This window comes from Eretmochelys imbricata, chromosome 11 (assembly GCF_965152235.1).
Source record: "Eretmochelys imbricata isolate rEreImb1 chromosome 11, rEreImb1.hap1, whole genome shotgun sequence".
NCBI classification, from domain to species: Eukaryota; Metazoa; Chordata; order Testudines; family Cheloniidae; genus Eretmochelys; species Eretmochelys imbricata.
The window spans coordinates 56,482,714-56,509,611 of record NC_135582.1 but is presented as its reverse complement, the minus strand read 5'-3'; the positions used below and the strand labels follow the sequence as shown (position 1 = coordinate 56,509,611).

The following is a 26,898-nucleotide window of genomic DNA, read 5'->3' as shown; positions in this document are numbered from 1 at the left end:
TGTCTATTCTTAGACCTGGGCAAAAGGAAACAAAGCTAATTGGGCAGATACAGTGACATGGGCTAATTGAACCTCAGCCCTTACTCCTAGAATACATCACTCAAGGAATTGGCATATTTGTGCATGATCTAGAGAAATCTTAGAACCCATAGTTTTCCTCTTAGATTCTTCTATACTTTTAAAATTTCTTTTTATTACAAAATAACTTTTGTATTACTTAGCTATGGTGCTGTGTGCTTGCTAAAGCTGTATACAAGTCCTATCGAATGTCTGTATTACTTTTCTGACTCCTTAATTTAAAAAAAGCTTTATAAAATGCTACTAGAAACTATTTATTCTAAACAAAGATATACTGTTGTAATTGCTTAGCTAAAAGAGGACTTTATTATCTCCATGTATTCTGAGCGTGTGTCAGACTTAATCCACTTATTTATCGGGGCTAGTACTAAATCTTGGTTGCTGGATCTTTGTTTGTTTGTTTTTTCTGTTTTTTTCTAGTCGGTGCACAGTAGCTCCTTGTTTGTTTCATGGTATACAAATTTTAATACAAAGTGCATGTTAGATTTTGAATGTCAGCAAGACTGCCACAAGTAGTTTGTGCAATGTGCCTCAGTTCTAGTGTATTGAATAGTGTCTTTAGATGGCTGTAGTGGTAGATTAATGAACTATGAGCTTTATTTCATCCATATGAGACTACTATTGGGTCAATCCCAGTTCAAGAAACCTTTAAACTAAATTCTCTACATGTGGCGCTTGATCCAATATCCTTCAGCTCTAACACTTCATGCCTCTCTTTGTTCTTTGCAGATCCTGAAGTGAGAAGTTTTTTTTTATGTAAACCGGAGAGAGAGAGAGAGAGAGAGAGACACACAATGGCAAGTTCAGCCAGAGAACATCTGCTTTTTGTGCGACGACGTAATCCTCAGCTACGGTATACTCTGAGCCCAGAGAACCTGCAGAGTCTGGCATCTCAGGGCACCATACCTGAGAACATGAACTTACAGCGTGCCAATAGTGACACTGATCTAGTGACCTCTGACAGCCGCTCTAGTTTGACAGCAAGTATCTATGAATACACGCTAGGGCAATCTCAGAACCTCATTATTTTCTGGGATATTAAAGAAGAAGTTGACCCAACAGACTGGATAGGTCTTTATCATATAGGTGAGTCAGAATCATTTCTTAATTTTCTATGGTTTTGGTCCTTTGCCACCTCTTCTCACTTTCATTTTCGCCAGTGGTGCATGTAAAGATAAAATATGAGATGAGACAGCACAAAATTACTCTAAAGCTTTCTCTTTCCCTCTTGGTTCAGTGAAGTGTGAAAATGTGTAGCCAATTAATGTAGATCTTGGTTCCATAATTACCTCCGAGGTGGTGAAATGCTGCCTCCTTAGACAACAGAGGCTGTGTGCATACACAATCTTCCTATTTCTATCTTTAGTTACTGTTGGCTGGTGGCTGCATTACTGACTTGCAAATTTAGGGGGCGGGTTTACATATTCCAATACATATTCCAAAAGAGATGCACAATCAACAGAGGTGTTAGCTGTGCCACTCCCCCATAAACTCAGAAGAGATTCAGAGGAGTCACTCCTTTATCTCACTCAAAGAATTTCAGATATATTGTCCCATTAGCGTGGTTATCCTTTCTGAAACTGTGACAAATTAATGGCAACATGGTGTTTACAGAATACCTATTGTGTGCCAAATGCTTCTACCACCAGGCCTAATATCTCGTGCTTTTTTTTCACTTTAGTGTTTATAAGTAGGCAGTCATGACTTTTTCCAGGATTCATCTTTATGGTTTTATAGGAAAAAGGTTTTCTTAGACTTGTAAACAATAATTTATTATTTCTGGCCAGGTGTGTTTTCAGCATTTGTGAAAATGTATTTTGTATAAATTCTTGAGGCTGGCTGTTGCACACTAAAATGTAAAGGATTGCATCTGTATAAACAATAACTCCCATTCATGAAAGGGATATTCTTCAGGACCCCTCCAAAATAAATAAATCACTCCTCCTCCCCCCTCCATGTTCCTCCCTTTTTTTTTTTTTTTTTAATGGTACTCAGCCAGAGAGGGAAATTTAATGTAGACAGGGGTCTAGCTGCTGGATCCCATATTGCCACCATTTTAGTTAAACCCCAAGAGAATCGAAATCAAGAGAAAACCTGTATGACAACTGGAACCTTGTCCATCTTCGAACTAACACCAGTTCAGCTTACTCAATATCCTCACCAATGAAATGTTATTGAAATAAAGATCTGCATTCACTGAAGTTGGTAAGTTTTCCCATTGGATTCAGTGGGAGCAGTATCAAGCCCTAAACTATACCATCCTCCTGTCCAGTTATTCAGCTGTCTCCCAAAGTGGTCAAAGAGCAATTTCAATCTGGCTCCAGAATAAAAAACTTTTCTGCTGTGTGTCTGCTGAGCCTCCCAAAGTGCAAAACAAAGGCACAGACTGACTCTAGCCTCTACTGAGAGGGCAAATAAACTCAGTCTGCCTCCTCTGAATTAAAAACCCCAGCATGTTACAGTGTAGGGCAGTAGTGTATAATATCCATCCTGGCTTTCTTATGTGCTTGTGTTAAAAGTGAGAGGAGGTCCAGCTACTCTATTTATTTATTTTTAACTGTTCTCCTTTCTGGCACTTTAAATCTTTCAGCACTGGATGCAGCTCCTTACTGAGGTCAATGAGTGTTTTGCTATTATTGATTAACATAGGAGTAGGATCTTAGCAGAATCTTTCCTTTAAAACTTGTTTTTATTTTGTGTTATGGAGTCACTGTTCTTACTCTTTATATAGATAAGGCTGTAACTTGCTTTCCATTCTAACTCTGGTTATGCATCTATTTGAACCTGAAAAAAATCCCTTCGACTTGAAATTTGGCATGTGTGTTTCCTATTCATAACAGAATATTTTTAGGGGGAGAGGGAAGGTTTGAGGTTGTTGGACTAAACTGAGAGACTTTTTTTTTAAAAAAATGTAATTTAAAAAAAAAAAAACAATAATAATTCTAATAGCATGAGCTAGAAAGCTCTAATTTGTTTGTCATGAGGCCTAGCTGAGAGTGGGACTGTTTTTTTCAGATGGTAGGGTGCAGGAATTAGTACCTATAGATTTTTGAACTTCACAATGCTTCAATAAGTTCCAGTGGACTGTAGTGCTCACAAAAGGTCCACAAGATAAACCCCACCCTCAGCTGAACAGCTTCAGCTTTGAGAGATTAAAGAGCTGGATAGCGCTCTTATGACTTTCCATTGACTCCGATAAGAGCTGAATCAGGCCCCAAATCACCACCAGCGGAGTATTCATTGTGAATATTATGATGGCTCTACAACCCATTTGTAATTAAGCAAAATAGACTCCATGCTGTAATATATTAATCGTCTGCTAGTCTTCACTCATCCGTGTGTTAAGATTTCTTTGGGGGGAGGAGGGTTGGGAAAACTCCCAGGAAATCTTTTGTTAGTGTCATACATACGTAGATTCTAAGGCCAGGAGGGACCACTGCGATCATCTGGTTGGACCTCCCGTGTAGCACAGACCTTGGAAGGTCCCCAAAATAATTCCCAGAGCAGCATATCTTTAGCATGTGTTTTTAGAAAAACATGCAATCTTGATCTAATAATTGCTAGTGATGGAGAATTCACAGTAACCTTTGGTAAATTGTTCCAGTGGTTGATTACCCTCACTGTCAAAAATTTACACCTTATTTCCAGTCTAAATTTGTCTAGCTTCAACTTCCAGCCATGGGATCGTGTTATACCTTTCTCTGGTAGATTGAAGAGCCCATTATTAAATATTTGTTCGCCATGTTGGTATTTATAGTTTTCTCATAAATATTTTAAAATGTCTTTGTGTGTGGGGAAAGAAAATTCACAATGTCACTTAAGGTAAATAGATGTCAATTAACTGAAACAACACTATTAGAATATTGAAATCTTGTAATATTGAAAGCCTGGAAATTCAGAGTTAAGGCTATAGTTACAGACATTTGAAAGTCAGAATGCCCATAGCCAAGGCTCTACAAACAACCCTGAATCTGACCCTGTCCTTCCCCACTCTGTTTATTTTAGGATGCAGTTGTTGACTGATATCAGGACATTACAAAGGTGTGGTATATAAGTAATAAGTAATCCCACTATCTTCAGTTCTTTACATCCTTAACTACAAGGCATCCTCAACTCCCAGGCACTTCTTTAGAAGTTGAGGTCATTCAGCACTTCACACAATACATGTCTGTGTGTGTATAATTATACATACATATAAAGCCCTAATTTCATTTGCAGTGCAGGGATTATAAATACTTAATTGGGTTTAGCCATCCTGTTCTTTATTTTAAAATAGTCTGTTTTATACAATCATTCTCCTCTGGCACTTCCTCCTGTAATTGACATACGTGTTAGTGAATTGCACATAATCTAAGAAAGCTCTCTGGCTCTTTGCCAGCATAATGCAGTAGCTGTATTTACCACTCTCCCCTCCCCCAAGTACAGCACAATCTCTGAAGGAAATACCAATAGACAAAGGAAAATATTTATCTCTTAGCTTAAAACAAAACACAACCCTGTTCTTTTCTCATTTACATTAATTATGAAACAAAGAGGGCTCATGAAAGAAAAAAATTGATCATTCCTAAAAAAAAGTGGTTATTCATTCCATAAAATAACACAGAGAGAAAACATGAGCATTCTGAAAAATAAGCATCATTCTGGCTCCGATTTTAATTGAGAGGTCTGTCAAAGAGTAAATTAGAGGAACTTTGCTACATTAGAGTGTTTTTAGAGGGAAATTTTAAGAATAGTGATAAAGATTTTCTTTTTGAACTTTCTTTCTGGAGATATCTCATTTACTTCAGAGAATCTGGTGCACTATAATGTGCTGCTTTATTGCTCTGTCTTTCAGAGATGTGAAAGAAATGGTTTTAAAAAAAATCCCAGGTTTCAGAGTAGCAGCAGTGTTAGTCTGTATCCGTAAAACAAAAAGGAGTACTTGTGGCACGGTTAGAGAGAAACAAATTTATTAAAGCATAAGCTTTCATGAGCTACAGCTCACTTCATCGGATGCATACAGTGGAAAATATAGTGGAGAGATTTTATATACACAGAGAACATGAAAGAGTGGGTGTTACCAGACAGACTGTAACAAGAGTGATCAGGAAAGGTGAGCTATTATCAGGGGGGCGGGGAGTACCTTTTGTAGCGATAATCAAGGTGGGCCATTTCCAGCAGTTTACAAGAACAGTAGGAGGGGAAATAAACAAGGGGAAATAGTTTTACTTTGTATAATGACACATCCACTCCCAGTCTTTATTCAAGCCTAAGTTAATAGTATCCAGTTTGCAAATTAATTCCAATTCAGCAGTCTCTTGCTGGAGTCTGTTTCTGAAGTTTTTGTTGTTGTTGAAGAATTGCCACTTTTAGGTCTGTAATCGAGTGACCAAAGAGATTGAAGTGTTCTCCGACTGGTGTTTGAATGTTATAATTCTTGACGTCTGATTTGTGTCCATTTATTCTTTACGTAGATACTGTCCAGTTTGGCCAATGTACATGGCAGGGGGGCATTGCTGGCACATGATGGCATATATCATATTGGTAGATGCGCCGGTGAACGAGCCTCTGATGGTGTGGCTGACGTCATTAGGCCCTATGATGGTGTCCCCTGAATAGATATGTGGACACAGTTGGCAACGGACTTTGTTGCCTATCCTTGCAACAAAGCCCAGCCCACCCCCCACCCCCTCCCCCCCGGCTCTCCTGCTGGTAGTAGCTCACCTTTCCTGATCACTCTTGTTACAGTCTGTATGGTAACACCCATTGTTTCATGATCTCTTTGTATATAAAATCTCCCCACTATATTTTCCACTGTATGCATTCGATGAAGTGAGCTGTAGCTCACGAAAGCTTATGCTCTAATAAATTTGTTAGTATCTTAGGTGCCACAAGTACTCCTTTTCTTTTTTAAAAAATCCCAGGTAGACTTTTACTATATGTTAAAATTTTATAGAATGCCTTCCTAGTAACAGAGGGAAACTGAGAAAGAGACTTTCCTCTTTGTTCTTGTGCTAATTCAGTTAATTCTCCCACTAGTTTCAAGTCACCAGTGAACAGTTATTTAAATGCTTATTAGTCGAGTTTTACCGAATGGTTAAAGTTAGTGGTGTATTAGGAATTCCTGCCAACCTACTCTAGTGGCCTGATCCAATTTGCACATTGAAATCAGGGATTGACTTCAATGGGCAGTGAATCACACTTTATAGGAATATTATTAGTTATTAAGCTGCACCTAGAGGCCCCAATCAGAGTCCTGGGCTTCATTGCGTTAGGTCCTGTGTCAGAACAGTGGTAGATACAAAGACTTTCCCAAAGACCATGCAGTTCTAGAAAGAACTGACGATCCAAAATGTTTTAATGTATCCATGAGGAAAGCCTTAAAACATTTTGCAATGAACAGAAACTAGCTTTAGCTCTTGTCATTTTATCTAGTGAATGAGAGAGAAATTACTACTTATCTTTCTTTGGACACTTAAAGAGAGCCTTTGTGTACATGCAGTGTTGTTTTAGCCATGTTGGTCCCAGGATATTAGAGACACAAGGTGGGTGAGGTAATTTTTTTTTTTTTAATTGGACCAACTTCTGTTGGTGAAAGAGACAAGCTTTTGAGCTTACACAGATTTTACCTCACCTCCCTTGTGTGTATATGAGAAAGACAAGCAGCACGAGTGAGAGACTGAAGGGAGCGTTCATACTGTTGAACTTTATATACGTTTGGTGATAAGGAATTAACCATTTGTATTGAAATTAAGAATTTAAGAAAAAACATAATGAAAGAAATGCCCTGGATTGGCAGTGTGCCCATGTAAAGGATTTGATTGTAAAAACCCTGTTGTTGTTGTTGAAACTCTGAATGAAGCCAGGCTAGGGGTTTTGTGAGTTAATTTTTAAATAGCTTGGGTTAAATTCAGCCTTGGAGTTAGGAGGCACAGTTGCTGTTGTATTCAGTGGTTCTGCTTATGTACTTATTTAAGACTGTCTGGGGTTTTTGTTTGTTTTTTTTTAAGAAATCAGAAAGCACAAAACAAAGAAAGGGGTGGTGCTGGGTTTGAGAAACACATTGTCATTAGTAGATTTTCTTCTGTGGCCAAATTGCCCAGGCTAGATGTTTTTGTCCTAATTTATGGAGTCCCGGTTCTGAGACGTATGGCTTTTACTCTAGAGATCCTGAGCACATTTATAATGCTGAATATCAAAGGTCATCATATTTATTTCCATCAATTGTTTCTCACAATCTGGTTGACATTTTTCTTGAATAAATACAGCACTGTTGCACAATAGCATATTCTTTATAAGGACTGGGGGAGAACTATAGAGGACAATTTAGACAGGAGGTTTAGTATAAACCGAGATCATAGGGTTGGGGAGTTTTGGAGCCTTTCCATTTCAGGTCAGACAAGATTGAAAAGAAAAGCTTTCACATAAGCTGGACTTAATACACTTAAGATAGCAATTCAGATAGATTAAAAAAATTAAAGACCTCTTCTATCCTCAAAGGCTTCTTTGACTCCTGTAACAAAAACCATATGACCTAATATCTCTCTTACGTCCTGGAAAAGCCTGATTATTATTGGTTTTTCTTGTTCAACTTCTGTATAATATATTAAAGTAGCAAAATGTTCTGTGCTACAGATGAATTTTCCTTTCTATTTGATTGCATTGGTTATATTTCTACTCTTAAATTGTAATCGTTACCCTATATATATATATTTTTTTTAAATGTGCTAGTCACCAGCTGCTAGAGATGATTTTGTGGGGTTGTTTTTTTTTTTTTTTTTTGCTACTGCTAAAATCTGTGAGGTATCATTTTGGAGCTTGGATCTGTGGATAGCAGTGCAAAACAGTTGCCCACACTAAAGGCCCAGTTTTGTTCCTTGGAGGTCAATAGGACCTTTGACGCTGTCTTCAGTGGGAGTAGGAGTGGGTCTTTGGTTTAGATGATGATCTGTGTATTCTAGGTTTTTCTGTGGTGCTATCACTGTAGTATCTCATTTTGTTCCACAGTTAAATTGGAAACTCTTCTACCTAGAACCCACAGCTACTGCTATGTTTGGCCTAAATAAATAGCATTTTTAATTACCTTAATTTCTAGCTGAATGTAGGTTTCAGAGTAGCAGCCATGTTAATCTGTGTCAGCAAAAAGAAAAGGAGTACTAGTGTCTAAGGTGCCACGAGTACTCCGTTTCTTTTAGCTGAATGTATTGGCCCATTGGACTTCATGTGAGAAGTCCATCTGTGTGCATTTTTTCCCCCTCTGTCTATATGACTACACAACACCAAGACACTAGGGCTACTGTAGAGCCAATATACACTGGTAATAAACAGTTATGGCAACATTTACCCTAAAAAAACCCTACACCCTAAAACTAAATGTACTGGGGGCCCACAGTGATTAAGACAAACATCTCTAATAAAAATCGATGGTCTTTACAAGCCATGCTTTTCCTCCGGTTATTTTCATTGCTAGTTCTTCTCTTCATAATGGAGTCTGAACCTGATTTATGGCTATTGGTATAGCTACCAGCTTTTCCCCACTACAAAATCTGATACTTCCCTCCTCCCACTTTTTAATTTAGTACAATCCTACTCAGAAAGCAGTGCAATCACAATGGGATGCCTTCCATATGTGGTCCTTGAATCACAACAGTACAAGGAATGAAAATAAATGATACTCTTCTGTGTAGTCTCACTGCCAGCAGTGGATATCTAAATATCTATTTTAAGTGAGAATGAAATGAACTCCTTGATTAATCAAGGACCTAGACCAGGGATGAGCAAACTTTTTGGCCTGAGGGCCACATTGGGGTATCGGGCTATGAATGCTCAAAAAATTAGGGGTAGGGATGCGGGAGGGGATGAGGGCTCCAGCTGGGGGTATGGGCTCTGGGGTGGGGCTGGGGATGAGGGGTTTGGGGTACAATAGGGGGATCTGGGCTGGGATCAAGAGGTTTAGAGGGCGGAAGAGAGATCAGGGCTGTGGCAGGGGATTGGGGAGGAAGGGCTGGGGGGCTCAGAGGTGCAGGCTCTGGGTGCTTACTGCAAGCAGCTCCCGGAAGCATGTCCCCCTTCCGGCTCGGCGGCGCAGCCAGGTGGCTCTGCGTGCTGCCCTGTTCGCAGGTGCCACCCCTGCAGCTCCCATTGGCCAGGAACCGTGGCCAATGGGAGCTGTGGGGGTGGCACCTGTGGACAGGGCAGCGTGAAGAGCTGTCTGGCCACGCCTCTGCATACTATGTAGGAGCCGGAGGAGGGTCGAGCTTGGAGAAGGGTCATGCTGGCTGCTTTCTGGGAGTTGCATGGAGCGGGGCAAGCCCCAGACCCTGCTCCCCGGCTGGAGCTCCGGAGCAGGACAAATCCCGACCCTGCTCCCCGGCGGGAGGTGAGGGCTGGATTAACGGTCTGACGGGCCGGATGTGGCCAGGGGTGAAAATAACTTAAAGGATTTACCAGTACGCTGAGTGGGGGCATGGCCTCAACTGGAAGAGGCGATTTAAAGGCCTCAGGGCTCTGGCTTGGAGCTCTGGGGCCTTTAAATCACCCTGCTGCAGAGGCGGCCGGGAGCCCCAGGGTGAATTAAAGGGCCCAGGGCTCCGGCCGCCTCAGAGCTCCAGGCATTTTAAATCCCTGCTGGAGCCTGGCTGCCAGCGACCTGGGGCTCCGGCAGTCGGGCTCAGGTGAGGATTTAAAGGGCCCGAGCCCCGCTGCCAGAGCTCCAGTGGTGCTTTAAAGGGCCTTGGGCTCCCTGCAGCGGCCAGAGTCCCAGGCCTTTTAAATCCCCGCCTGAGCCACTGCGGGGAGCCCCGGGCCCTTTAAAGCACCACCCAAGCCCCGCTCCTGGAGCTCTGGAGGTGATTTAAAGGGCCTGGGGCTCCCCGCAGTGGGTGGAGCACCGGGCCCTTTAAATCCCCGCTGGGGGAAGCTGGTCCGGTCCAGCGTGGCATACTGGCTCTTGCCCGTACCCCGGACTGGACCGGCTTACTTCCGCCTCTGGATGTGGCCCACTGGCCGTAGTTTGCCCGCCTGCCCGCCCCTGTCCTAGACTGTCGGGATGACTCTGATGGCTGGGACTGAAGAGTTGTCGGGAGACACATGCTTCAATTAATTTCATTTTATGTTTCTAAGATATCTGGTTTCAAAACTAAACAAATGATGCTTTGGTCATGACTGCAACTGTAGAGTTCCACTGTGCATTTTCAGCTGTGTGACTTGTCAGTATCTCTCCACTGCAAAAACTTCTCATATGATCCTTTGGACAGAAACCAATGTTCTTTCCATCTGGCTTTTGTGATGCAAGTGGCTGCTCCAGGTGATGGCTAGACTGTCAAATATAAACATTTGATACCTATAAAGCAAACCAATATACACTTCTGAATCCATACTGCTCTTTTAATTCAACATTCCCTAGCATCAGTCACTTTTCTTCATTTATTTTTGGCCTTGGCCTTGTGTGTTTGTTTTTTATTTTGTTTGCTTTTTAAATAGATATGTGGTAAACATTGCACTGTTTATCTCACTACTTCCTATCATCAAATGTACATGACATGCAATATTATTAAAGTAACTCTGAAAATGTAATGTATTCCAAATTGCTGACAACTGGATTGAAAAAGTAGACACATATATTACCTATTGGTGTGTATATATGTGTAAATAATAGACTATGGATTACTTCTGCTCTGTGCACAGTGTTGGAATTCATACTGTAAATTTTTATGACGTCTTTGGCACCTTCATCTACACAGGCTCTTTATTAGTTGTGTGCATCTGAGTTGCTGTATTGGGTATCATAGCTACTATGGCTTTCTCTCTTTCTCCTGCTCAGGACAGGAATGTTGTACTCTAAGGACAGTGTTACCAGCACTCCTGGATAGTCACATGGCAGGTTAAGTAGTATGTGTGTTAGGATTCTGAAGCTAGTAGTCGTACTTTATGTTTAATATCAGATATATAAGACCATAAGTTATAATTGCAGCAATTTACTGAAAATATCATCAAATATATTTCTAATAATCTTTAACCAACAAATACAAATCAAAATATTTTGTGCTAGATTCTCCTTTGTGTTATATGGCCCCTTTACACTGTATGTAAAAAGATCCTTAAAATTCTCTGCTAGCTGGATCTGGCAGAATTCTCAGCTAGCCTTGGAGAGCTTGCAACTGGTGGTTGCAGAGCTGGTATACGCAACCCCTCTACTACTTGCTAGCTTGGCCTTGATATAGGGGAAACTTGAGTGTGGGGAGGGGATGTGGCCAGAGTGCATTGTGCTCTGGCTATGCTGGGCTGGCATCCAGTCTCTTTGGGGAATGAAGACATCTGCTTAAAGTTGGAGCTGCTGTAGCATACTCTGAGGCCTGGAAAAGTGCAGATCTGCCCTGAAGATCAGAGAGCTGTAAATGTCCATCACTGCTTTGCCAAGTGGAAGCTCAGTGAAGGAGAGAATCTTTATGACTCACTAAAGTTCTGCCATTAGTAACTAGATTTAACAACTTAGGGTTGATTTGAGAATCTCATCGGCTGGGAGGTTGCCACCCTTTCTTTGACATTGCTGCTTATACTTTTGTTACCTCAGGATTAGACTATTGTAATGTGCTCTGCATGGGGTGCAGATTTGGGTGGCTGTCTGTACAATTTATGAATTTTGATTGATATTTTACAACAGTTTTTCATAATACAACTTATCTGTGCCTATGTAACTAAACCCGGCATTGCTGACAGATCCTGTAACAGATACGCACCCGACAGGTATAGTAGAGCAGGGGTGGTCAACAGGGCCAAATCCGGACCACCAGATGCTTTTGAGCAGACCACAGAATCTTTTTATTTACTAATTATCAGTATTGCGGTGTGTAAAATGTTTCTCTGGAGCCTGAACCCTGACTATACCTTGACCAAGAAATTTGGACCTTGAGGGAAAAAAAATTGACTACCCCTTCAACAGAGGGTGTTTACGACTTAAGTACCCTTTGTACCCTATTTGGGTGCAAACGTCTGGGAACAAAGGGTGAACTGCATCTTTACAAAACCAGTTTATCTGATTTCTGTGAAGGGAGGGGTGAAGATCAGAGAAGTGGACACTTACGAAGAGTAGAATAAAAGAGACCAGGTGATCAGTAGGGATTTAAATAAAGAAACACACACAAGCAGGGGAATCCAGGCAGGGAGAGGAAGCTTGGGGCAAGAGAGAGAGAGAGACCATGGTCACAGAAGCTGGGGTGGGGGGATGGGACTCTGGGAAGGAGAGGTCAACCAGCATGTAGCAGCCTCACGGGGATAGGTGGCTCTGCCCACTTTTTTGAGTCCAGATGGCCTGAAGGACTCTGGGCAATCCAAGGGACTCAGATCCCAGCTCAAAGAATGTCCTGGAGTGGTGAGGAAACTGAGGCAGGGTCATGTGTTTATAGTTTTGCATGATCGGTACTCTGCCACGCTTTACATGATTAAGTATAAAGGTGTAGACGATGCAAGGTGTATGAGTGTGTGTGGACTGTATTACAGCTACTGCAGGCCCATCAGAGAGTTAAAGGGTAACCAAGAGCATCATACCTTTTGGGTGCGTTTGTTACTGGGGTATCTTGGGGGGTCAGTGCTAGTCCATGGGGGCCTGGGGCAGGCGGGCTGAGGAGCTTCATTTCTGGGAAGTAGTAGTAGACTGAGAGTCAGTGCCCTGGAAATGTGTCAGAGAGGCTAAGGGATGCTGCACCCTGCAGAAGTTCTAGAAGCTTAACACACCTCAGGGAGCGTAGAGCACAAAGGCTTGAGCTCCCTTCACAGGAGTCCAAGTGAGTGGCCAGCAGGGCGCACTGGCTAGGATCTGTGACAGGCCAGAGTATGAAGCTGCTGCAGAGAATGGATTGCTTTTTGAGTGGGCCATTTCTCTGGGAGCACATGGCTGCAGTGCTCTGGTATCTGCTCTGGGTGCTGTTCGTTTCTGGGTAGAGCTTAAGGTGTGGGTTAAAACCCACAAATCTCTAACTGGCCTGGGTCCGGCCTACCTTAGGGATGGCTCCTCTCCCCATGTTGTATTGCCACAGCGGCAGACAGTAGGGATACCTGAGATGCATCCCCCTTATTATAAAAGGTGAGGCCAGCTTGTGAGATATTCTCTGTGAGAGCTCAGAGGATCTGAACTTGCTTCCCTACACTTGATCCAAAATAGCCAGTACTTGGTGATCTTTTAGATAGGGATGTAAAAGGTTAATCGCTGAAGCGGTAAGCACTGGGCCCGAAAGTTAACCGTTAACCCCAGAGGCCCTGCGGCAGGCCGGAGGGAGGGATCCCAGCCTCGACTGGGCCGGAGCGGTCCCGGCCCTGCCAGTGGGACTCCAGATCTGGCCACCCTACCCCACGATGAGCTGGCAGGACCTCAGCCCCAGCCGCCCCGCACTGCGTGGCCAGACCCCAGACACTGTGCTGAGCTGGCTGGCCGGCCAGCTGGCCCCAGCTGCACTAAGTCAGATCCCAGCCCCGGCCGAATTGGTCCCAGCCCCTTCGCCCATCATGCCAGGCCCCCCAGCTACCTCGGTTAACTGGTTAAATGAAATAATTTTAACCAGTTAACTTTTTAAACCTAAGTTTACATCCCTACTTTTGGGCATGCTGCCAAAGACCTCTGATAAAGAGAGGGCTGAGGGTTTACTTTGCATAGTGATGAAGGGACGAAAAGGAGTTTCTGTAGGTAGCTGGCTAAATTCCTTTGGAATGGATACTTCAATGTTGCTAAGGCTTTATTTAGTGTGGTGGTAATGATGTTAAGGCATCTACAGACTTGGTGAGGGGTCTTTTGTTATTAAATCTCAAGTATTGTAATTTACATAGAATAGTATCTTAGAACCCCCTGTCAGGGATTGGGGCCCTATTGTGCTAAGGATTGTGCACACACACATAATAAGACAGTCCCTTCCCTAAATCTAAACCAGTGGTTCTCAAACTTTTTTTTTCCAGGGACCACTTGAAAATTGCTGAGGATCTCAGCAGACCGCTTAATGATCTTTCCAAATGTTTTTTGTACCGTTAGCTAACTATTGTAAAGCGCTTTGGATAAAAGCACTATATATATATATATAAAAAAAAAACCTTAAGAATTAACGTTTTTGTGTTCTACAAATAAAAGCACACAACTCATATTTTAATATCAGTAGTCTTACTTTTCTAATGTGATGGATGTGCCCTCTCTCCCCCACCACGGCAGCCACTGGGATGGGAAGAAGGGGGTTTTCTCCCGGTTCCCCCTGCTGCGGCAGCCCCCGAGCTGGGACTGGAAAGGAGGGGGGTCTCTCCCCCGCCACAACAGTCATAGAGCTGGGGCTGGGAAGGAGGGCCGTCTGTCCCTGGCAGCCGCAGCCCTGGAGCTGGGGAAAGTCGCCTCTTTCTCTGGCCGCTGCAGCCCTGCACATCCCAAATTCCCCCCACCCCCTCTTCTCACCCCACTGCCCCCTCCCACCTACCCTCTATTCCCCACAAGGCCACCACCTCACCTTACATGTGTGTCTTCTCCAGGGTCCAGGCACTTAATTAGTGGAGCCATGCCTGCGTGGCTCCACTAATTAGGTGGGTGGCCCTTCATTCTCTCATGTGCGGCCGCCCAGGTGCTCACCTTAGAGGGAACTATCCACAGACACCTGAATGGAGCTCACAGACCACTGGTGGTCCATGGACCGCTGTTGGAGAACCTTTGATCTAAGCAATCTGGGCCTTTATCTCTAAGAAGCTTTTTAACTTTCCAATACTACTTTCTAGAAAGAGAAATATGAACTAAAATTGCAAAGCCCACTTCTTATGTAAATGTATCTCAATAGAATGTGATCTTTTTAAAATTAAAAAGTACTGAACCTTTTTCAGCGTACTTAGGGAAACACACATCACTCATTTTAATTATTGATGATTAGTATATTCAATATTCTAGCCAATCCACTTCATTCCTAAATAAGCTGGGGGGAGGGGGAGAGAATGAGAATGAGAATTTTTATATAATTGTGCTTAGATGCCTGGACTCTCTTCGATTGTGCTTGTGTCCAAAAGTGTGCTTAGATGCCTGGACTCTCTTTGCTGGCAGAGAGAGGCATGGGAGAGAAAAGGATTTAAAACATGCTATCTCATCCATACTAATACATAGAAATACTACTGATAAAACCGTAGATAGTTATCCCAATTAGGAGAACAGGAAATCACCCTGTCTTTCATGTTTGCTTAACAGTTTAAAACAACACAACCAAGTATTTCTCAGAACTCTAAAATTATTCTTATACTAATTGTTTATAAGAACTCTGTGTAGGTTTGCAACTTAAAGTATTTCCTTCCCGTTTTTCTCCTCTAAAGTGCATACACCATGGCTTGCTATTGTGCAGTGAATGGAATGTTAGGCTGCTGGCATTGGTATGATATATCATTTAATAAAAATGAGTAGCTGGATGTAAAGAATGGATATTAGAAATGTAAGAGGAAAAGTTTATTGATGCAGAAGATGGGGGGGTAAGGGGTGAGTAAACCCCCTCCCCCCATCTCAAAACGGAAGGTGGGGCGAATGGGAGTAATATTGTAAAAGGGGAGTGAGTTTAGAGGACATATTTGTTCTCGTTAAAATAAATATAAATGAGTCAAAAGAGCACTTGAATGCCAGATGTGCACTTTTAGCCCTTTTCCCCACCTACATACAGGCACAAGGCCATCTCTTCACACAACGCACAGTCAACCTGTGGAACTCTTTGTCAGAGGATGTTGTGAAGGCCAAGACTATAACAAGGTTCAAAAAGGAACTAGATACATTCATGATGGATAGGTCCATCAATGGTTATTAGCCAGGATGGCCAGGAATGGTGTCCCTAGCCACTGTTTGCCAGAAGCTGGGAATGAGTGACAGGGAATGGATCACTTGATGATTACTTGTTCTGTTCATTTCCTCCAGGGCACCTGGCATTGGCCACTGTCGGAAGACAGGATACTGGGTTAGATGGACCTTTGGTCTGACCTAGTATGGCCATTCTTATATTCTTATGTTCTTATCTAATCAGCTTTCAACGGAAATTGGTCCAGGAAATGACTTCATAAAATACATTTTTATAGGGGTTTAGATCACAATACTATATGTTCAGTCTACAGTAGGAATTCAATCCATTGCTGACAGTCCTTGTCAGCAGTGGGACTCCTTTGAGCTTATGTTGAAATCAGCTTAACCGCTAAGGTAGACAGGACAAAACGTTTTGCACCAGGATTGAAAAAAGTGAGATTTGGTTCCCTGCTTTCCCCATCTGGAAACTGCTCTCATTCTTGGAGAAGAAATGGATAGCAATTCTTGCTATTGTTGCTGTTTAGTTACTCTTAAAGTTACTTTATCAGAGGTGGTTTTCTCATAGTTCTAATGAGGTTTTACCTTTCAGACTAGCCATTATATCTCTGAAGATTTAAACACAGAATACTGAGTGACATGTAGAAAACTTACTTGAGGTTGTTTGCACTCTGGTATAATGTTAGCTACATTTGGATCTAAGGCTCATTCCCACAAGATACTGGTCCCCCTCAATTCCCATTAGTCAGTGGATGTTCAGCACCTTGCAGGGTCAAAATTTTAATCAATATATTGCTTTTTTTTCTTGAACCTGGGATGCATTTTTCTGCATTTGAAACCCATGTCAACGCTATGGGCTTGGCTGGCAAAATGAACCACCTACAATAGTATACCGCAGTATGGGACACCTACCCATGTTAGTGAGATCAACCTGTGGTAATACTCCCTTAATAGACTGGTCAAAAAAGTCCAGTTTAAAGAATGCTTGCCATGATTAAACCAATGGTAAGCCAGAGGGTGAAGAAAAATCTCTTCGATGTACATATCTGAGTTTCAATTGAATGATAAATGGAGATCTGCTTTTAACACATTGAACTGACATGCAAACATCTATCACCCTATGTGGTAGTCCCACGCCCTCCAGTGGGGAGGGAGGCCACTCTGCCTCAGTGTATCGGGCAACAGTCCTCGGGCTCTGGTCACACTGGCAGGGCTGAGCCGTAAGTAGTCTATGGTTCTGGGCCTATCTAACAGAGGCAAACAAATAACAACTGCCTGAGCCTCTTGTCCCCACTCTGGGGCGGTGCTGTGCCCTGCATAGTCTTTAGGTTGCCACCCCTCATCTGGGACTGACCACAGTTAACAGTCTGGGGCCAAGCCCTCGGGCAGGGCCAAACTGATTAGCAGGCTGTAGCCTAAGCCTTCCAGCTAAGGCAGCCAGCAAACACACACAGTCAATAGCTCTAGCCCTTTGGGCAGGGCAGGGCAGAGCAGGAAGCAGGCTTTAGCCCCGGCTTGTAAGCAAAGGCAGCCAGCAAACACGCACAGTTAGTAGCTCTAGTCCTTTGGGCCGGGCACAGCAGAGAGCAGGCTTTAACCTCAGCTTTGGGCTAAGGCAGCCAGCAAACACACATAGTCTTGGGGTTCAGATGGGGATGAGCACCCATACAGTCTAGGGTGCTGGCAGGGGTGTTGAAGGAGAATAGGCCTCCTAGCCTAGGGAGGGGAGTCGATCACCCCAGAGTGTCTTGGGGCGGGGTTCGCTCCTTTGGCTACGGGTCTTCTCTTCCTTGGGGTGGACCATCATCGGGGTCAACAGCTTAGCCCCAGGCCCTACAGTAGCCTCTGCTGCGAAAAAGTCCTCCATAAAGGCCGTGGCTGTGCTCAGGGTCTCCGGCCGGTGGCGAAGGACCCAGGTTCTTCCTCGTGCTGGAAGGATATGTATGAACTGCTCAAGCAAAACTTGTTGGCGACTTCGGCCCCCGTATGCCATTCGGGCTGCTGGCTGTCGCCCTCGGTCGGGCCCTGGGAGTGTAGCTCTTCCCCCAGCTTTGCCCCCGGAATGTTTCCGGTGTGATCTCATGTGCATCAAGGATTGCGGCCTTCAACTGCCCATAGTCCTGGGCTTCCCCTACCCGGAGCCCCTGGTAGGCAGCCTGGGCCGGGGCTGTCTAGTACGGAGCCAATAGGGTGGCCCATTGCTCCAGGGGCAACTTAGCTGCAGAGGCGACCCTCTCAAATGTGATAAGGAAGGCTTTGGGATTGTCCTCAAGGCCCATTTTTGCCAAGCGCACCAGCACCATGGGGTCAGCTGGGGACGCTGCACCCTTGGGATTGGAGCCTCCTGGGGTCGGCAGTAGTGCTGCAAGGTGCTGCAGGCACTGTTGTTGCTGCTTATAGTTTTGGGCCCTCAGTTCTCAAATCAGTTGCTGTTGCTGATTCTCGAGCTGTTACAGCAGTTGTTTGGCTCTCAGCGAGCCATTTAATCAACTTTTCAACCATCCTTCCTAAACTGGGGAAGGGCGAAGGGGTTCTATCTAATGCTGTCGTTGGCTTGTCCCCTTATTGCGGCAGGGGGGATGCCCACGTTCTCCACCAAGTGTAGTGGTCCCTCGCTTTCCAATGGGGAGGGAGGTCACTCTGCCTTATTGTATTGGGTGGTAGTCATTAGGCTCGGGTCACACCGGCAGTGCCAAGCTGTAAGCAGTCTATGGTTCTGGGCCTGTCTAACAGAGGCAAACAAATAACAATAGCCTGGGGCTCTTGTCCCCACCCTGGGGCGGGGCTGCGCCCTGCATAGTCTTTAGGTCACAACCCCTCAGCTGGGACTAACAGCAATTAACAGTCTGGGGCCCTAGCCCTCAGGCGGGGCTGAGTTGATTAGCAAGCTATAGCCTAAGCCTTCCAGCTAAGGCAGCCAGCAAACACAACAGTCAATAGCTCTAGCCCTTTGGGCGGGGCAGAGCAGGAAGCAGGCTTTAGCCTCAGCTTGTAAGCAAAGGCAGCCAGCAAACATGCAGTCAGTAGCTCTAGCCCTTTGGGCAGGGCAGAGAGCAGGCTTTAACCTCAGCTTGTGGGCTAAGGCAGCCACCAAACACACACAGTCTCAGGGTTAAAATAGGGACATACGGTCTAGGGGCTCCAGAAGGGTTGAGCACCAGCAGGCAGTCTAGGGTGCTGGCAGGGGCGTTGAAGGAGCACAGGCCTCCTGGCCTAGGGAGGGGAGTCGGCCACCCAAGGGGTGGGATGGCAGGGGGATGCGGGCCTGCCCAACTCCACCATGTCCCAGCCTAGGGCCCGAACAGTGGCGGGGTGGTCTGTAGTGGTCCTTTGCTCTCCAGTCTGGAGGGAGGCTACTCTGCCTCACTACACCATAGAAATTATTCCTGGGATTGTACTCTACAGAAAACCAAATGGCAAGACAACGGTTAAGTTTTTATGGTGGGTTTTCATTGAAAGATAAGCTGATACGGGACCTGATTAATATAGAATTAGAAGATACTATAATGCCAATCAACATGTGATTATGGAAAAGAGATCCTGTCAAACTAACTTCATGTCCTTCTTTTATTTTTGGTTGATAAAGATAATAATCTTGATGTAATATACTTAGACTTCTGTATGGCATTTGACTTGGTACTGCATGACATGTTGATTAAAAACCTAGAAAGATCTAAAATTAACATGGACAGCGTTAGATGGATTAAAAACTGGCTATCTGATAGGTCTCAAAATGTAATTGTAAATGGGGAATCATCATCAAAAGGTATGTTTCTAGTGAGATCCCACAAGGGTCGGTTGTCGGCTCTATGCTATTTAACATTTTATCAATGATGTGGAAGAACACACAAAATCATCATTGATAAAGTTTGCAGATGACGCACAAATTGGGGGAGTGGTAAATAATGAAGAGGACAGGTCACTGATACAAAGTGATCTGGATTGCTTGGTAAGCAGGGCTCCAGCAAATAAAAGTGCATTTTAATATGGCTAACTGTAAATTAATACATCTAGGAACAAAGAATGTAGTCCATACTTACATGATGGGGGACTCCATCCTGGGAAGCAGTCACTCTGAAAAAGATTTGAGGGCTGTGGTGGATAATCAGCTGAACATGACCTCCCAGTGCTATACTGCCGCTAAACTGGCTCATGTGATCCTGGGTTGCAGGAACAGAGGAATCTCAAGTAGGAGTAGAGAGGTTATTTTACCTCTATAGTTGATATTGTGTGATTCCTGCTGGAATACTATGTCCAGTACTGGTGCCCACAATTTAAAAAGAATGTTCATAAATTGGAGAGGATTCAGAGAAGAGACATGAGAATGATTTAAGGAATAGAAAACATATCTTATGATGCCTTACAGACTCAAGGAGCTCAATCTATTTAGTTTAACAAAGAGAAGGTTAAGGGGTGACTTGATTAGTCTGTACGTATCTATACGGGGAACAAATGTTTAATAAGGCTCTTCAATCTAGCAGTGAAAGGTATAACACACTCCAATGGCTGGAAGTTGAAGCTAGATTATTTCAGATTGGAAGGAAGGCATAAAGTTTTAACGGTGAGGGTAATTAACCATGGGAACAATTTACCAAATGTCATCATGGATTTTCCATCACTGGCAGTTTTAGATCAAGAGTGGATGTTTTTCTAAAAGATATATGCTTTAGGAATTATTCTGGGGAGGTTTTGTGGCATGTGTTTATACATGAGGTCAGATTAGATTATCACAGTGGTCCCTACTGGGTTTGGAATCTATGAAAATTGTAGTAGTTGAATTAAAAGTACATTGTCAAGTTACAAGAAATTATGGGCCAACTTTTCTGCTAGTACTAATGGAATTTCACCCAGTTAAACCAGCAAAGAATTTGACCATATGTATTTTTGAGATAGATTTCCTTACCTATGTTGCTGAATAATACTTTGGATCATTAAAACCATAAACAATGTTCAAAATCAAACTTACTGTTTCACTTTTTATGCTGCTGATGTACTTTTTGCATCTTTCTCCGGTTGTTTCATGGGAGTAGGTTAGTTGGTTTCATTTTGTTTCTACCTGGCAGCATGCCCAAATGTTTGGTGGCAAACGCTGCAGGGGGAATATCTATTCTTCTTCTTCTTCTTTTTTTCTTTTCCCCCCTAAAAGTTTTGTAAAAGCATACCTTGAGGCAAATTTAAATTGCTGCGAGTTTTGCCATGGACTTCAAATGGGCCAGTATTTCGCCCATGGTGTTTTACAGCCTATATAAATACATCCGATGAAGTGAGCTGTAGATCACGAAAGCTTATGCTCAAATAAATTGGTTAGTCTCTAAGGTGCCACAAGTACTCCTTTTCTTTTTGCAAATACAGACTAACACGGCTGTTACTCTGAAACCTATATAAATACTGTAATTTTGGAATCTGTCTTGCATACTCTGGTCAAATCCCCCAAAGTGCTGCCTATCTGCTGAGCACCTGCAACTCTCACTGATGTAATTGGGGGTTCCAGTCGCTCAGCGTGTCTCAAGATTTGGCCCTCAAAGTTTATTATACACTGTACTTGTGACATACAGTAGTCTACAGGTTGAGCTGCAAATCTTTTTTACTTCAGAGGCTCTAATTAGCTGCCCCAGTGGTTTGGCTGGATCTGTTGTCACACAAGAGATTGGAGGCTGGGCGCAGCCATGAGACTTACACTTCTAGGCTAGTAAATCCTGATATTATTGTGGAGATGATGCTTCAGGCACAACTCCTGCTACATCTGCATCAGCAAGAGTGTGCTGCATAGTAGAGAAAGAGCTATTGTTGTGAAAGAAGGGGAAATGAAGGAGAGGTGTAAAAACAAATAAGCAAAAACTCCTCAGCTCTCTTTTGACTAAACCACTTTGTTTTCCTTTTTCTTTTGCTTGTTTAGGAAGTGAGGATGAGAAGGAGCCTGTTACTTTATTATATTTCACTTAATTATTTTTCTTGAACATTTTATCTCCTCCTCTGTCTCCTGCTAGTAGTAATGATTTTAAAGTACCTTGCTCTGACCTGTGGTTCCTCAGTAAAAATGATACTGCTCCTGAAGAAGAGCTCCATCACTTCTCTGGCAACTTTCTTTAGTAAAAAAGGTCCATATTTTCTTTTGTAACAGGAAACTGCAAATGCAAGTGCTCTGTTTCTTTTAGACTTGTTCTTTAACAAATTACATTTCACATCCAGTTTACACTCTTTAGGATGGGTTTGGATATGACTGCTACTATCTTTGTGATGTGAGCTTGTGAAGGTTAAGAGTGGCAGAATCTATTTCTGCCCACCTTCTTCACAGTGGTAAAATGTAACCCAGCAGTCTAACAAACCATGTTAAAACAGGAGAAGCCTAAAGAAAAAGGATCCCGGGAATTTATGAAACAAGATGCCATTCATGGACTGGTGCTGCTGCCCTGGAAATGAAAATATGGTGCTGAAGCAATGATGGCCATTTCTTTGGTATTTTTAAAGTGTGGGGAAACACTCTTTAAATTTCCAAGGTAAAGTAGGTCTCCTGTGATGCACCGACAATATAATCTCCCCTCTTAATAGTGTCATGGAGCTGAAGTAGATTGAAAAAAGGAGCTTGGATGATTGCCCAGGATCCTTTCAGTCGTCTTCATCTGCTGCCCAAGAGTCAATGACAGATGCATTATTCAATTGCTATTGCTTGAATGTCTGTCTGCTTGGGAATGTTGTGCAGTTAGATCTGGTTAATCCAAATCATTTTACAAAACCCCATTTTAATTTCCAGTAGAAAACAATCTTCAGTTTCACCAAGAAGTACTCCACAGAGTACATTCTGCTACAGTAAGGCTGGTTACTTACACCAGTATAATCTTGTGGATACTTGTCTGCAAGGAAACACTAAGCACTGCCAGCAAATTAAGGTTTTATCTTGGTAAGTGGATATGAAATGTATTAACCTAAAAACAACTATAAGGCTTGACATGATCCAGGAGAACAAGGAAAGTCACAGTTAAGACTGCAGCTCTCCTTTATTTGTTTCAAGCTAGTGGAGCACATAAAGCAGGATACCCACATTTTGGAGCCTGTTCTCTCACCCCCTGAAAAAGTCAAGAAGTGAGTCAAAGATCAAAAATGGTCATGTGGCTATTCTGAAACTCTGCACAAATAGAATCACTGTTTGGCTCAGAAAGCTTGAGAAACTTCAATCCAAGAATTAATTTTCTGAGAATGACTTAAAAGTGACTTGGAAATGAATAAAGGCAACCATTTGGGTTTGTTCCTCTATGAAGCATGAAGAAAGCTTAGAATCTCCCTCACGGCTTCTTCCAAACTTTTTGTTTGCTTGCTTGCTTTTTACATGATAGATGCAATCAGTTATCTAATTTAATTGGATTGTTTTTCTTGGAAGGATTCGTGGAAGCTTGTTAAACTGGTAGGACTATGACATCCTGAGTACCAAAGGAGTGGAACCTGAGTAACTGAAGGAGGAAGTGATTCCTTACACTTCCCTGTATGGTGCGCCAAAGCCTGCTAGAGGGGTGTGGTTTGTTAAAGCGCACTGTACTGGCCTTTTACTGTCCTTTGCAGACCCTGGTGGCTCACTCTCAAAGGTACCTAGTTCATGTTAATGTCGTCATGTTTAAACTCTGGTGGTGGTTTCTACTGAATATCTATTTAATGCAGATGTCTTGTGGGGAGGGCTGTTTAGTTAAAGACTGAACACTTTTCCTTCAATTAGCAACTGAAAGAGCTCCAAATCCCTAATTGATTCCTTCTAGATGACTGCCAGCAAAATGAGAGAAATACAGACGAGATATCTCTGATAGCTCTAGATGTGATATATCTTGATTTTTAGTAAAGGCTTCTGATGTATCCACATGACAGGCTCATAAGCAAACTAGGGAAATGTGGTGTAGGTGAATTACTACAAGGGTGGGTGAAAGACCTTACTCAGAGTAGCTTTGCTGTCGAACTGGGCAGAGGGGAGACATATCTAGTGAGGCCTCACAAGGGATCTGTCCTGGGTCTGGTACTATTCAATGTTTTCATTAATGACTTGGATAATGGAGTGGAGAGTATGCTAATAAAATTTGCAGATGACACCAAGCTGGGGGTGTTACTAATACTTTAGAGGACAGGATTATAATTTAAAAAGATTGTGACAAATTAGAGAATTGGTCTGAACTTGGCAAAATGAAATTCAACAAAGACAAGTACAGAGTATTATGCTGAGGAAGGAAAAATTAAATGCACAACTACAAAATGGGGAATAACCGGCTAGGCAAAGGATCTGGGTGTTATAGTGGATCACAAATTGTATTAGTCAAAAATGTGAATCAGTTGCAAAAAAAAGTATAAAAAAGCACAAAACTGGGTGAGTGGATAACAAAATGGCAGATGAAATTCAGTATTCATAAATGCAAAGTAGTGCACATGGGAAAACATAATCCCAACTATACATATAAAATGATGGGGGGTTAAATTAGCTGTTACCACTCAAGAAAGAGATCTTGGAGTCGTTGTGGATAATTCTCTGAAAACATCCACTTAATGTGCAGTGGCAGTCAATAAAGCTAACAATGTTGAGAATCATTAAGAGGGGGATAGATAATAAGACAGAAAATATCATATTGCCTCTATATAAATCCATGGTACGCCCGCATCTTGAATACTGCATGCAGATGTGCTCATCCCATCTCAAAAAAAGATATATTGGAACTGAAAAATTCAGAAAAGGGCAACAAAAATGATTAGGGGTATGGAACGGCTTCCATATGAGGAGAGATTAATAAGACTGGGACTTTTCAGCTTGGAAAAGAGGCGACTCGGTGGGGGATGTGATAGAGATCTATAAAATCATGACTGGTGTGGATAAAGTAGATAAGGAAGTGTTATTTATTCCTTCACATACCACAAGAACTAGGGATCACAAAATGAAATTAGTAGGCAGCAGATTTAGAACAAATAAAAGGAAGTATTTCTTCACACAATGCACAGTCCACCCGTGGAACTCTTTGCCAGAGCATGGTGTGAAGGCCAAGACTATAATAGGGTTCAAAAAAGAATTAGATAAATTCATTGAGGATAGGTCCAGCAATGGCTATTAACCAGGATGGGCAGGGATGGTGTCCCTAGTCTCTGTTTGCCAGAAGCTGGGATTGGGTGACATTACCTGCTCTGTTTCCTCTGAAGCACCTGGTATTGACCACTGTCCGAAGACCGGATACTGGGCTAGAAGGATGTTTAGTCTGACACAATATGGCTGTTCTTATGTTCTTAGTATCATTCTGGGGTGTATTAACAGGCATGTCATATTTAAGGCCTGGGAGGAAATTGTCCCAATCTACTTGGCATTGGTGAGGTCCCAACTAGAGTACTGTATCCGGTTCTGGGGGCCACAGTTAAAGAAAGACGTGGATAAATTGTAGAGAGTCCAGAGGAGAACAACAAAAATGATAGGTCATGTTTTCTAAACCTTTTATGAGGAAGTTTTTTTTTAAAAAAAAACCTGCCTCATATGTTTAGTGTCGAGAAAAGACTGACACCAGGACATAAGTCTTCAAATATGTTAATAGTTGTTTATAAAGAGGACGATGATCAATTGTTCTCCATATCCACCAAAAATAGGGCAAGAAGCAATTGGTTTGATCTGCAGCAAGGGGGATTTAGGTTAGATATGAGGAAAAACTTTCTAACTATAAGGATAATTAAGCACAGGAATAGGCTTCAAAGAAGGTTGTGGAATACCCATCACCGGAGGTTAAGAACAGGTTAGACAAACACCTGTCGGGGATGGTCTTAGGCATACTGGGTCCTGTCTCAGTGCAGAGGACTGGACTAGATGACTTTTGAGGTCCCTTCTAGCCCTACATTTCTATGATTCTATGATATTTCAAAGATAAAAACAAGTAGGGGGAAAAACACTAAAAAGAAATAACATTTCAGGCCTTCTTGAACCAATAATTAATAATAAAAAAAAAAGACACCAAACCTTCCCCTCTTTTGTTCCCCCACCCATTGGAAACATTTGTCGGTGTCTCTACCAGTGGCCATTTAGAAACAGTCATATATCTTTAAATACTTTATTAAACTGCACTGAGGACTTCCAACCTGCATGGATGCAGCCACAGAAATGTACGTTTTTGTATCCACTCTCTGGACGCACTTGTAAGCAGCTGGATTGAAAGTTAATTTTGATGTGACACTGAGTCACTGCTGCTTGGGACACTACTCATACTAGTACAAAGATCTAAGAATAGGAAAAGGATAGGTTTTTCAGTACTTTTCTTTGAGAGCTTTGTTTCTTGGAAAATAGCTTTTACATTTTGTTTATGACCTCACTTTAGGCATGAAACCCTGGTAGAGTAAGCGATGCTTGGAAGGGTACATATTAAGACTGGTCAATAATTTTCGGTCAAAACTTTTTTGATTGAAAATTGGGTTTTTGACTAAATGAATTTTTTCATGAAAAGTGTCGTCTTTCTGTAGAAAATTGTAGATTTTTGTCCAAAAACTTTAAATTTTTTTGTCTGAAAACCAATATATTTTATTTCAGATAATGCTACGGCAGAGGCTCACTGGAGTTGTAGTTCAGTTGCCTCATGTTCCCATTCTTGTGTATGGGCCAGGATCTTCAATTAGACTTCGTCTCCCTGGGTGTCCTGTAGCAATGGGACTCCCATGATGCACAGTCTACCCTCATGAATAAGTGAGACCGTGGTGGATCATGGGAGATGCAGCCCAAACAGGGACCACCCCTGCCTATAGAGACTAATAAGAGCATAATGGGGGCATCTGAAGTAGAATTCTCATGAGGCACTGTCAGGATTCCCTCCCCACTCTGAACTCTAGGTACAGATGTGGGGACCCACATGAAAGACCCCCTAAGCTTATTTGTACCAGCTTAGGTTAAAAACTTCCCCAAGGCACAAATTTTTCCTTGTCTTGGATGGTATCGTTGCCACCACCAAGTAAGTCAGACAAAGATTTAGGAAAAGGACCGCTTGGAGTTCCTGTTTCCCCAAAATATCCCCCCAAGCCCTTTCACCCCCTTTCCTGGGGAGGCTTGAGAGTAAACAAGGTGAGCACAG

At 42.7% G+C, this 26,898-nt stretch overlaps 1 protein-coding gene across 1 annotated transcript in view; it reads left to right on the top strand.

Annotated features, from left to right (window-relative positions):
* Nucleotides 1-872: 872 nt before the first annotated feature.
* Nucleotides 873-26,898, top strand: part of HECW2 (HECT, C2 and WW domain containing E3 ubiquitin protein ligase 2) — a 171,624-nt gene continuing 145,598 nt past the window's right edge. Inside the window, exon 1 of the mRNA XM_077830363.1 lies at nucleotides 873-1,164. Within this exon, the coding sequence (XP_077686489.1) occupies nucleotides 873-1,164 (292 nt within the window). The remainder of the gene's footprint in view (nucleotides 1,165-26,898) is intronic.